Raw genomic sequence first — 12,429 nt, 5'->3', positions numbered from 1 at the left:
TGCCAATTTTGAAGAACATGGAATTTATAGAAGAGCCTTTTGTTGGGGAGGGGACAGGGACGGCCAGAAGGCTGGCGTTCTGGAGTTTCTGACAGGGACTGAAGTTCAGATTCTGGGTAGCTTCAATCCATCTCAGCTCTGGGCTTCCTAATCAAAATTCTAGATTATGCAAAATGTCTTCTTTGAAATCTTCCTGCTCTATATCACGGAGGGGCGTCGGTGTGTGTGTGTGTGTGTGTCTGTCTGTCCCAAAAGCCAAGGTGGTGATTGTGACAGCATGATCAAACTCTGCCTCTTTTTCACATGTGTTGTATGATGCACGTAAAAAAGAGGTGGTGTGATTATGTGAACGTGGCCGCCATCTTGACGATTTTGACGCCTTCTGAGGTTGTCCTTAATTTCATGTTAGATTCTGGTGGGGGAATTTGTTCAAAGCCGGGGACACAAAGCCATAGTATTACACAAATATTTGCATCCACATTAATCTGCATCTTATGGTTGGGAATTTTTGGTGTGAGCCACACATTTGCATTTCAGCTGTTAAACTTAGAACTGCATCTTATTTACTATCACTGGTCTAAAAAGCCTTCAAGAACTGGATATTCTCCAAGAGTGAAATGAAGACCCAGCATTATGCGTTTCATTTAAGAAACAGAACTGCTATACTTTAAGATAGTCTCCGTTGGATACTTAAATGCAAAATGGTGTCTTTATTAAAAAATGACAGAATTAATTCATCAAAAGATTTAAAAGCGCTATTGTAATTCTCTATATAATACTAGCGTAAAATACTACGTCTTGAACAGAAAAGAGGTCTAACGCAGTGGGGTGATAGAAGAAAATGGATTAATGCTGAAGAACCTAAACGAAAGTTAACCCAAACAGGTAAAGGTATTAACATTCTCTTTGTTGAAAGAAATATACATGTGAAGCATCCTTGTTTGATACAATAAACTCCCTTAACAAAATGGTGGGGCATCCCTCTCTCTCACACTCACGTGTACTCACAGACATATATTTGTCACATATCTAATTCCTTTTTTATTTAAACCAAAGCCAAAAAAGTCAAGAACGTCACCATAATCATGACTGAACCCCCTCCCCTTTTTACATGAACCACACAGGCAACACATTTAAAAAGGGACAGGATGCCAATTTCACAGTCGTGGCCACCTTGATATTTCTACCCCCCACTCCCAGTGGACGCCAGGGAGACCAACTCTACAGATAAGTCTCCACAATTGCAAGGAAAGAGGTACCAATAATATCCCTATTTTCTGACCTCGCTGGCCCATTACAGGGATGAACGTCTTCAGCCCTCAAGTGTTTTCAAGGCCCCACCCAAACATTTACCTCTTGAAAGTACTGAGCAGGCCAGGAGTGTCCAGAGGCATGGTCCAAAAAGTAAAAATGGCTGCCACAACAGCATGATCAAAGTTCTGCCCGTTTTTTATGGGGGAGTTTCAACTGCACCACTGTGGACCATCTTGACCATACCTTCTGACATGCTGGAAGGGGGCATTCGAGCTAAAAAGCTTCTCCCTCCCATTATATGCATGGGAAATGGTTCTCTGACCCCCACCATGGACCTTCCCCACCTCGTTTTATCACTTTGCTTTGCTAGATGTGCGGAGAAGGCCTTGGCGGGCTTTCTCCTTTCTTCTCACCAGGCAGATGTCCATGTGTAAGAAGTTATTTCGGTCTATAGACTTTCGCGGCCTCAGCCAAACCAAACGAACGCAGGGCAGCTCCAGAGCTCCGGCCAAGCAAAACCAACTCACCTCCCCACCCGCCGTGACATTTTTGGAAACAGCCACTTAAGTATGAAATTCATGAATGAGCAGTGTAATTTCTGAGCTATTTCTGGGCTGCATCTGAAAGCGAAAGATTCCCTTCAAGATGAATTGACATAACCCTGACATTTTAATGCCTTTCCATGGTTTTGCATTCATGTAAGCGGGCTCGTGAGAGCAAACGCCTATAGGACATAAAGCAGACCATGTCGGTCTTCCTCCACGAATGAAACAGTCCTTCTATGGGGTATTTATACAGCGCTGTGTAAGTATCCCAGTGAAAGTCGGTTGTTTATTGAATGCATTTGATCGATATTAATGAAATAATTCCCGAACCAGATTTCTAAGACAGCTTCATCTGGCGCACAGTATTTATGTCAAAAATTTACCATCTCAGTCCTGGTTTTTCAAAAGAGACGTACTATATTTTAGCTCATCCTTTCTATTTTTAAGGAAGATAATAGGACTTCCATTTTATGAATGCAGAAGGACGGTTAATTCTGGTTTTATATTTTACACCATGAAAAAGTTATGCTCAATATTTTATAATCTGCACAGTAGGAAAAAAGCAGATGATTTCCCCCCCCCCCAGTCTAATAATAATAATAATAACTGTAGACACAAAAAATCATTTATCTTAATGCTAGTAGCCTGGATTTCTCTTAGGAGAAATTTAGGCAGCTATACATTAAAAAAAATTAAATGGCACAAATTGCCAAATAGGCAGCGAAATACAAAAATGCTTAAACAGCATGAAAAAGAACAGCAAAGCAGCCACAAAATAAAGAAACACACTCTGCTCCTCACTTCCTAAAAGCCCCCTTTCCTACCTGAATTTATCTATTTATCCTACTGCCTGAGAAAATGAATTTATCAGGAAAGAAATCCCACCGTTTGGGCATCGCCACAACAGTGTGGGTTTTCTTTTGTTCTGGAGGAGGCAAAGTAGTTTTTCAGAAAATACTGTGCAGTGGAAAGATCAGGCAGAACTGTGCGTTATCGAAAGGGTCGTTTATTTGCTAATGAAGAAGAAAGGATGGATCCGTTTCCAACATCAAAGCGGGTCCACCAGCGTGCCCATTTGATTCGTAACAGCCATAGTCCAGGGACAAATTTTGCTACCTTATGGGTGGGGTCCGGGTTTATATCTGCTGAAACAAAATGGACGTAAAAGGTATCTGGTCGACCTGGGTATTGGCTTAGAAGAAGAGGCGTTATATAAAGTGGGGCACCCTGGTAGGAAGAAGATACAGCCGTACCTTTGCCCCTAACTCAGCAGATTCAGGAAAGCAGGGAGGTAGCCATGCATCGTCTGAGACCCCAGGAAGTCCTCCTACGTCACTGCAAAGGGCGACATGTTGCAATGGGCAGAAAGGACTAGAGAGAAGCAAGGCCAACGTTTTCGATAACTGGCTGACGGCCCAGCAACGGAAAGTGAAGGTCGTTTTGTTAATCAATACGCCCTTGATGCAGGTTTAATAGGGTTTCTTTGACTTTTGCATAAAGGATAAATCCATTTCAAAATCACAGCATAAACCAGGACTTGGATAAATGTTCTAGAGCTGGGGTGTCCTGGTTGAGAAGAAGATGAATCTTTATTCAGTCAGTGTCCAGCATATAATGCACCGCAGTGCAATAAAAAGGCAAATATAAATATAAAAATCTATCAAACGATGCCAAATGAGTAAACCTATAGTCCTACAAAGCCCATTCACCTGTACAAATGAACAAAACCTATGATCTTTTAAAACTAACTACAAAACTGAACCTATAACAACCTATAAACTTATAACAACAAAAAATGTCAATTACCATATTCTAATATATTGAGACTCACATTTATACTGTAAACACAATAAACTATGGTGTATAATTTGTAACATCTACTCAAATGATATCTAATAAATATAAAGGCAAACCCCAGATTTTATACCCTCACAATTAGTCAAGCCTTTCAAAATCTACAGGCAATATTGGTTGGGTGGTAATTTTCAAGTGTTTTAACCAAATGTCTTGAAAATATCTCAGTAAAAATCAGACAGGAGACCAAAGATTTTGCAGAGAAGAGGCAGGGGGGCCTAGAAAGGCATTAAACAGGAAAGCTGGGTGCAGTATTAGCATCGAGACTATGCACAGTATATTATTCCATTAGCTCTTTGACTCATTTGCTAAATGGATGAAGAAATTAAGCTACAGCCTGTGAAAGGCAGACGCACCATCCTGGGAAAAGACAAGGGTGTTTTGAAAGAGTTGCATGCCCCTAGATGCTCCAAAGCACCTTTTGGGCTTCGAACCCAAAGCACTACAGAGTTCTAGGAGTGTTTATATGTTCAAGGAATTAACTTGTGCACTTCCTTGACAGATGGAATGCCTTATTTTACAACTCTTTTAACCTGTAATCATGAATTCAATTCATATCAATTTAATGGTTTCTCCTGCTTTTTTTTGGGGGGGGGGGAGGATAGTTTCTGTCCAGTGCACACAGTTGTGTGTGAATGTGTGTCTGTGGAACCTCTAGTAGGATTTGGCGACTCCAGTTGACAAGGTAGAGGAGCTGAACATTGAACAGGATTTAGGCGCATGCGCAACTTTTTCCTGTCTAGTCTTTTGGAGGAGGGACTCTTTCAAATTCAGGATCATTTTCCTTTGAGGTAAGTAAAGATAATCAGCATACATTCATGCATATACTCTCACTGAGTTAGACAGCACCGTCAATCCCACATGTACATACGGCCCCACAAACACCAGCTCTTTATTTTCCTAATCATGGGGTTGATATGGGAATCTAGTCAGAAGACGATGAAACCTCCTGCTTAATGAAGAAGTCCCACCATGAAATCTCTTCAGGTTGAGGTAGAGCAGTCTTGACTCAGAGCTCCAGCAAGGGAGAGGGCCTCCATGCAGGAATTGGGGCCATTACCCTAAAAAATGTGGTCCTGCAGAATCATTACAGCGTTTTCCTCTAAACAAACCTGTTTTCTGGACAGTAGAGGATGGGGTTTTGCTGACTGTTGGGTAAACGTTCCTCAAAATGCCTTCAGACCTTCGCTTCAATCTTCTCTAGGTCCCTCAATCTTTCCTCACAGGAATTGGCCCAATCTTTGTTGCCTTCAGCTAAAGATGCTATAGTTTGTTTATGTCTTAAAGTGGAGTGTCCAAAATTGGATATAGTATTCCAGCTGAGGGCTGACTTGTGGAGCAAGAAATTATTTATGCATGCTGTTTATTACTAGGGTAGATAGATGTTTACATTAAACGTTAAAATATAGCAATGTCTTTTATAACATGAAAATGTAGTACAAAACGATCACAATCAAAACAGAGTTAAAACTAAGGGGCCAGATTCAGACAAGGTCTTGGCCATAAAGAAACCCAAGGCAACGTCTCCTCTGCTTCTCTCTTGAAATTAAAACTTCTCATATGAGAAGGGGCTCATTGGAGACTTCGTTGCATTAAATCAAGCAAATCCTTTGGGGGACCTCCTTGGTTCACCTTACCCTGTTAGAGAGCTCTGGTTCTTCTTTAAGAAGACAAATGCATTATGACTTGGCAAACTTTGGTCCTGGCAATACTCACTCTTGGCCTTGATAAAATTTCGCCAACATAAAGGAGAGGATTTGGGACCAGAATTCCAGTCTGACAGAGCTAGAGTTTCTCACCTTTGTTATCATGCAGTCTCCCCTCTCTTTTGGACTATCCTAGATATCGTTTTAAGATTTTACATGCACCACACAGGAGATTTTTCTCCCTGGCCTGAATCGGTGCGTTATCCAATTCAGGAGATAAACAGGCAGATGTACCGGCCTCTCTTAGGAACATCAGACTTGTGTTTGTTCATATATGGAGGTTGAAACCATATCACATTTATTACTAAAATGCCCACTTTATACACACTGATGAATGGACCTTATACTACCTAGAGTTAGAAAACCTGGCTGCTTTTATGAGCATAAGGTGACCATTTTCCTTCTTTGTGACCAAATTTTCAGGTATCTCCAAGAAGGTTGCAAATTTTTTATCAGTAGTTATGGCTTCTAGAAGCTTTTGATGACCTCTCCATATTACTAACAGTTTCAGGCCTGTCTTACAGTTATATTTGTGTGTGTGTGTGTGGATACTTTGCCTGCTGTATATAATGCATTTTTAATGATTGCTCTTGAACTCTAAATAAACTTTAAACCCATTTTTCTTCCCACCATAGGAAATCTGTTCCTGCTAAGGAAGATCCGACTTGGTTCCAGTTGTGGCCATTGCATAAACCAGTGTCATACTGTAGTAGTCTATGACCCAAAGTTGAGAAATGAAAATCATAAGGGATGTAGAAGATGGTGCATTCCTATTCTACCTTAAGATACACTTAGGTTTAGTATTATAATACTCGCAGGGCATCGTGGACCAAAAAAAGAGAATGTGTTTGTATTCTTCTCAAATATGTTGCTTTTCCAGTTTGACCACCTTTTACTAAAAATAAAACTCAACTAATTCACCCAGCGGTGAAGTGTGTATTTATGTAAGTCATTTTGCTGTGACTTGCCCTGAAACTCTGATCATGCCCTAAAGGGTTCAAATCTACTGCTCTACATTTCTCAGCAGTTTTGCTCATTTTAAATGCTATCACGTAGCCTCATCATGTTGACATAATCTGTACGTTTGAAACAAGTTTTACTACTATGTATGTCCGTTACAACTATATATAACAGAACAGATTGGCATAGAATTATGAAAAATAATAGGCATTTTTAATCCAACTTATTAGCATGTACTTAGAGCCATTTGTCCATTTCCCTCTCTCTGAGAATTTATTTTTCTTTCATGTAGTTTTTCCCTTGCTCTGGAGCACACCACTTTCCATTCCAATGGAAAAGCCACCGGGCACTTCCGATTCCAGTCTAATTTCTAAAGCGGCCACAGATGAAAACTTTAAATGGAAATTTTAATACTAGCAGGTCTTCTTGGAAACAGAGGCTCTGCACTGATCGAAATGGGAAGGTAACGGCTTATGCAGGAAAACTTCCACCAAAGAGATGGCGTTTTTTCAAGAACACCAACAATAAAAATGAAAATCTTTGAACCGGAAGCATGCAAACCAATGATATTTGATATCCAGGGCAGGAATACCCTTTTAGTAAAATAAAACAAAGACAGAAATGGTTACATAGGATGGAGATCTACAGTTGCAATGGAGAAGTTTAGGCATCCTTAATCAAACGGTATGCAACAAATTCTTAATGGAACAGAAACAGAGGCAAATTGTAATGGTGAAAAATTAAAGACAACATCTTTCTGCAGTCTGAATGCATCCTTACTGTTCACATGCAGGTGTTATTTCAGATTCATGATAAGAAACCAGTGAATACGGCGGGAGCCTAAGTGTGCACACATTTTCAGTTGACTCGGTTCTACTTTATTGTACAATGCAATTGTTAACAAGGCCTACAAAAGGAATGTAGGGGAGTTGGGTTGGTGTATGATGGCAAAAAGTCAGAAGGAGCCTTTTCCAACTGACAAATGTGATTACAGGCCCCACAAAGTTAACTGACTTGCCAGCCTACCGTACATTTAGCCAAGTGAAGACAACTCCACAGGGGAACCCCTATTCTAACTGTATAGAGCAGCATTTCTCCATCTCAGCAACTTTAAGATGTGTGGACTTCAACTCCCAGAATTCCCCAGCCAGCATGGCTGGCTGGGGAATTCTGGGAGTTGAAGTCCACACATCTTAAAGTTGCTGAGATGGAGAAACACTGAGCAAGAGGACTTGAACTTTCAGATCCAATTTTTTAAAAAGTTCCTAACTTAATAAATAAGTTATGCAAAGTAAATGATGGGCCTAACAGTCTTCTAGAAGATTTCACAGGCAACACCTTAGCCCTATAAGGGGCTGGACTGTATTATACACATCCTTTGTCACTCAACTTAATTCAACCCCCCCAGCTAGTTTACTAGACTTTTCCTGCTTGTACAAGAAGCACGCAGCAACCCCTTGCTTCTAACCCTGGTTGCTGCTGTTTCAAAGTCCTTGGCTGCTCACCTTTGGTGCCATGCCCCCATCCTTGCTTCCACCTTCTTCATTCAGACAAGTCACATTTTGGGATAAATGGTCCCAAGACATTCAGCAGATGCTGGAAACATGGGAAGGGGGGCAGCAATATATTTCCCTTCTTTCTGGATAGAATGTTTGTACTGCATGATGCAGACCCCAGAAGGTGGCTATGGAGGGAATGGCCATTTTTGCCTAGAGGAGGCATAGATTCCTGCTTCGCCTTGTTCCCCACCTCTTTTTAGTGTCCGAAATTGGCAGAACCAAGGAAGTTCTGGACTGACTTCAAAGCACTTTGGAGAAATTGGAGAGTGAAAAAATGGAAGGTCCTGTTTCTGCTATTCTTCTTAAGGAATAAGTCCTAATGTTTTGGTATTTCCGATAGCTCTTGTTCATTTCAGCAGGGCTTGCCCAAGTGAAATTCCATGGATTGGGACCTGTCTTAGCAGGTGGAGGGATAAGGGCAGATAATTCAGGTGTTCCTCTTTTACATCTGAGGGAGGGAGCATTCTTGCGAATTATACTGTTTTTTTGGGGGGGGGTTACATTTTTTCCGTAAGAATTTACATCAACCGTGCCTGCAGTCTGAGAACATTTTCCAAGCAGATTGTACAGGCAATTGACCCATTATTTTTTCCAAAGCTCTGCCAAACTCATATCTGTTTCTTGGAAGCCCCACAAACACTTACAGAATATGTTTGATCAAAGGAGATAGGGGTGCCTGTGGGGGTGGGATCAAAGTCAAGATGGTGGCCATGACCAGAACAAAAATAGTGGGTAGGTCTTTGATTGTATGGTCACAACAACCATCTTAACATTTTTAAAAAATTCTCCCTCGGGAGACAGTAGAACCCTATAAATTAAAGTTATATGACTCAAACACTGATACTCCATCATTCCACTTTTTTCCACACTCTTTAGCACAGGGGTCCCCAAACTCTTCAGCTCATCGACCCCTTCAAGAAGTTTCAGATTGTTCATTGACCCCCAAACATTTATTATATGAAAATAATTTAATAAATACTATTTTAACTACTACTACTACTAACAGAGACAACTCAAGGCCGCTCTCGCTGGCGGCTGACCATCCAACCTTAGTTAACCCTATCTTGCCACTAGCTACTAGGGACTGGCGTGGAGCTCTACAAAGACCCCAAAGGATTAATTGACCTGAATTGACTTTCCATCATTTATCGACCGCCTACTGACCCCCAGACATTTACTGGCCCCCTTTTGACCCCCAGCCATTTATCGATCCCTTGGATAGTCCCATCAACACTTGGGGATCAATACTGACCACTTTGGAGAACCCTGCTTTAGAATAACCAATAATCAATATCCGTTGCCATTTCATTAATGCACAGCAGAATCACCTCGCTTGTTTAGGACCACTGTCTCGATTTCCCATGGACAATACTTTCCACAGATTAAAATCAACTCTCAAACAGCACTTCCATAGCAGCTAATTATGACACAACAAATGTAGTCACCTTGGAAGCAAAAGGCCATTATGGTTTATTCAATGCTTTGAGTTTCAGAATAAACCTTAAACCCTGAACACATCTTTACATTACACAAAGGGTTTGAGGGTAAACATTCCCACTCAGAGACAAGGTTTGTACATTAAGATGGTGTTCAAATGAAAAACTGTCCCAGTGTAATCTGTATATAGTTTACAATGAACTAGTACATTTATTTGGCTCAGATGTTGAGTAAAGGATGCATACAGACAGTCATACTGATCACAGAACATTTCTGGAAATCGCCAGCAAAAATAGCATTTTTTAAAAGACCTTACCTTATCCTCCAGTCTGATCAGTCTGGCTCCCATTGTGTAGTATCCTTTGTCTACCCCCTTTTCTGAATAAAAAAACAAGAGGATTTTGTTAAAAGACTGAGGAAAGCTGCTTGAATTGCGAGATCATTTGAAGGTTACAAAAAGCTTATTGCTGGTATTGTTACAGCTAGAATATATTCTAATGAAATAAAAAGGACATGCAGGTATAGGGGAGCATAAGTGAATACAGACTCATCAGATGTTGGATTCCACCTCTAAGATCTCTATGAACAAGATCTCAGTAGACCTGGGAAAGACCTTGGGACACCAATTCCAGTGAGAATGGATTAGACCAACTAGTAGTTGGACTCATATCTTGACTAGTGATGAGTCAAGCTCTCTTCCCCTTGAATGGCCTTAGGAAAAAAATCATGAAGAAAATGATAAAAATCCACCAGAAGAGGACCAATTCCTAAGGAGAATGCAATTGCGATGGAAGAAGGCACCAGAAAAATAAGTAAAGGGAAGGGGGAGAAGAGCATTCAGAAGACCCTGACTTGTGATGGGACAGCAGATAGAAACAGGGGAAAGCTAAGCCTTCTTCTCCATTTTAACTCTTACTCCAAGACCAACTTTCACCCACCCAAAAGAACTCAAGAGCTGATGCAATCGTTACTTCTGTACCTGGAAGGAAGAGGCCAGGCTTCCCCAAGGAGTGGTCCAGCCTAGAAAAGAAGAAGAAGAAGAAAGATTTTAATTCAGCAGAGTTCAAATAGATTTGAGACTTTTTTAAAAAAAAAAAGAAAAGAAAAGATGTCAATCATATTTATAGGATGTATACCAAGTGAGCTAAATCTGATCCAGGAGACAGAGTTAATCTCAATTCCTTCCTGTGGATTATAATATCCAGATAACTTTATTTGGCTCTGATGCTGGTTCTGGTCACTGCTCTGATCAGCTGAAATATAGTTAAGATGAAAGGAGATGGTACTGCTGGGGTACAGAGTTAGTGAAGGGGTTAAAAGTTGGTTTCACAGATCTTGAGAAGATCAGCAGTGAAGAAGCACGTGGGCTGTTGTTCCAACGGTTCCTGTCTCTCTCTGGCAGAGAGTTCATGCAAGGCTGTTTTCCTAAATCTCCCTTCCAGGTCTGCCGTTGGCAAGGCATGGCAATGTGGGAGCATCAGGGCCAGGAACCATTGACACCACAGCCCATGTGCTTCTTTGCCATTGATCCTGTCAAGATCTGTCACCAAGCTCTGTTCAAGAGTCAGCCAGGTTTGGCAGGACCTCACTAGGGGCAGTCTGATTGGATTAAACAGGCTCAAAGTTTAATTATAATAAAAGCCCCGTTTTTCGGTTTCTTCATGCAATGGATGAAGGCCGCTTCACAGGTGCTAACAGCCTCAGATAAAATGGCTTATCTCAGTGTTGTCCAAACTTGGCCACTTTAAGATGAGTGGACTTCAACTCCCAGAATTCCCCAGCCAGCTATGGGAGTTGAAGTCCACTCATCTTAAAGTGGCCAAGTTTGGACAACACTGGCTTATCTGATATTAAGAAAACTATGCATGTGTTGGCTGTGTATATATTCTTTATCTTGTCTGCTCTTTATTTTTATTTCTATCTTATTTCAATGTTATTTAAGGTTTGTCAATGACCAAAGCAAAATAATGTACCGCAATTTGATTTTACTTAGAGAGCTCCTAATTAGGAGGGAGAGAAATGAAACCTCTTAGTCATTGAAGTATGCCAGCATCTTGGATTTTCTGAACCAGCCACTTCCTGCTGAGGAAGCGTTCAACATATTTAAGTTGGAGGCTTTTCTGTTGTTAGAAATGGGGAGAGTATTTCATACTTCGAAATGACTTTTGATTTTTATATCCTGCATTGGGAGCATAGTGATGGTTCAGACTTTCCAGACCTTGAAGTTACCCCCATGCTACCCAGAAAAAGGCTGAAGAGATGCCCAACGTGTGTTGCTCGACAACAGGAGCATCAGTTGGAGTTCCAAGGCTTCATGGAAGCAAATGTCCACAGAGATGCATGCGTGTCCTCCCGTTCTCCTTCACACACATTAACACTACACATGCACAGACAAAACCTCCCTTGCCTCCCCATACCCATGGGGAAGGTTGCTGAAAGGAACAAGGGAGGACCATAAAGAGGGTTTTTAAACAACTAAATTCATTTATGAGACTTTATCATCCATGAGAGTTGAACTGAGTGCCAATGCTCAGAAGTTTGCACTGCAGAATATGAGGCGCCGGGGACAAAAAGGCAACTTGTCTTCTCTCTAGGAGGCACTTGGCTGACTTTCACCGGCAAATGGAGCAGGTATCCCCACTGGAGGCTGCTCAATCATTATTCTCAGAGATAAGGAGTGCAAGAAATTGGTTTAGTTTCTGCATGGATTCCTCTCAGGGTTTTGGAGAGTAAGGAATGCTGGTTTGTTCCTTAGAGGACAGAAGTAGCAACAGAAGAAGCAGCAACAGAAGAAGCAGCAACAGGAGGAGGAGGAGGAGGAAGAGGAGGAGGGGAGGAAGAAGAAGAAGAAGAAGAAGAAGAAGAAGAAGAAGAAGAAGAAGAAGAAGAAGAAGAAGAAGAAGAAGAAGAGAGGAGGAGGAGGAGGAGGAGGAGGAGGAGGAGGAGGAGGAGGAGGAGGAGGAGGAGGAAGAAGAGGGAGAAGGAGAAGGAGAAGGAGAAGGAGAAGGAGAAGGAGAAGGAGAAGGAGAAGGAGAAGGAGAAGGAGAAGAAAGACTTTTCTTTGGGGACCTGAATGGAACATCCTGTTAATCTTTCCAGCATAAGAAATACAAT

General features: G+C 41.3%; 1 protein-coding gene across 1 annotated transcript in view; it reads right to left on the bottom strand.

The window, feature by feature from the left end:
* The window catches only part of LOC103051455 (potassium voltage-gated channel subfamily KQT member 1-like), a 207,609-nt gene that overhangs the window by 94,834 nt on the left and 100,346 nt on the right, over positions 1–12,429 (bottom strand). Inside the window, exons 14-15 of the mRNA XM_088146177.1 lie at positions 10,295–10,335; positions 9,632–9,693 (exon numbers count right to left, since the gene is read on the bottom strand). Coding sequence (XP_088002303.1) covers positions 9,632–9,693; positions 10,295–10,335 — 103 coding nt within the window. The remainder of the gene's footprint in view (positions 1–9,631; positions 9,694–10,294; positions 10,336–12,429) is intronic.

The sequence above is a fragment of the Python bivittatus genome, unplaced genomic scaffold, assembly GCF_059951505.1.
Source record: "Python bivittatus isolate LINGU-HERP-01145 unplaced genomic scaffold, Pbiv_v1 ctg000010_np1212, whole genome shotgun sequence".
Classification (NCBI taxonomy): Eukaryota; Metazoa; Chordata; class Lepidosauria; order Squamata; family Pythonidae; genus Python; species Python bivittatus.
Note: the sequence above shows the minus strand (reverse complement) of the source record. Positions and strands in the feature narration are given on the sequence as shown.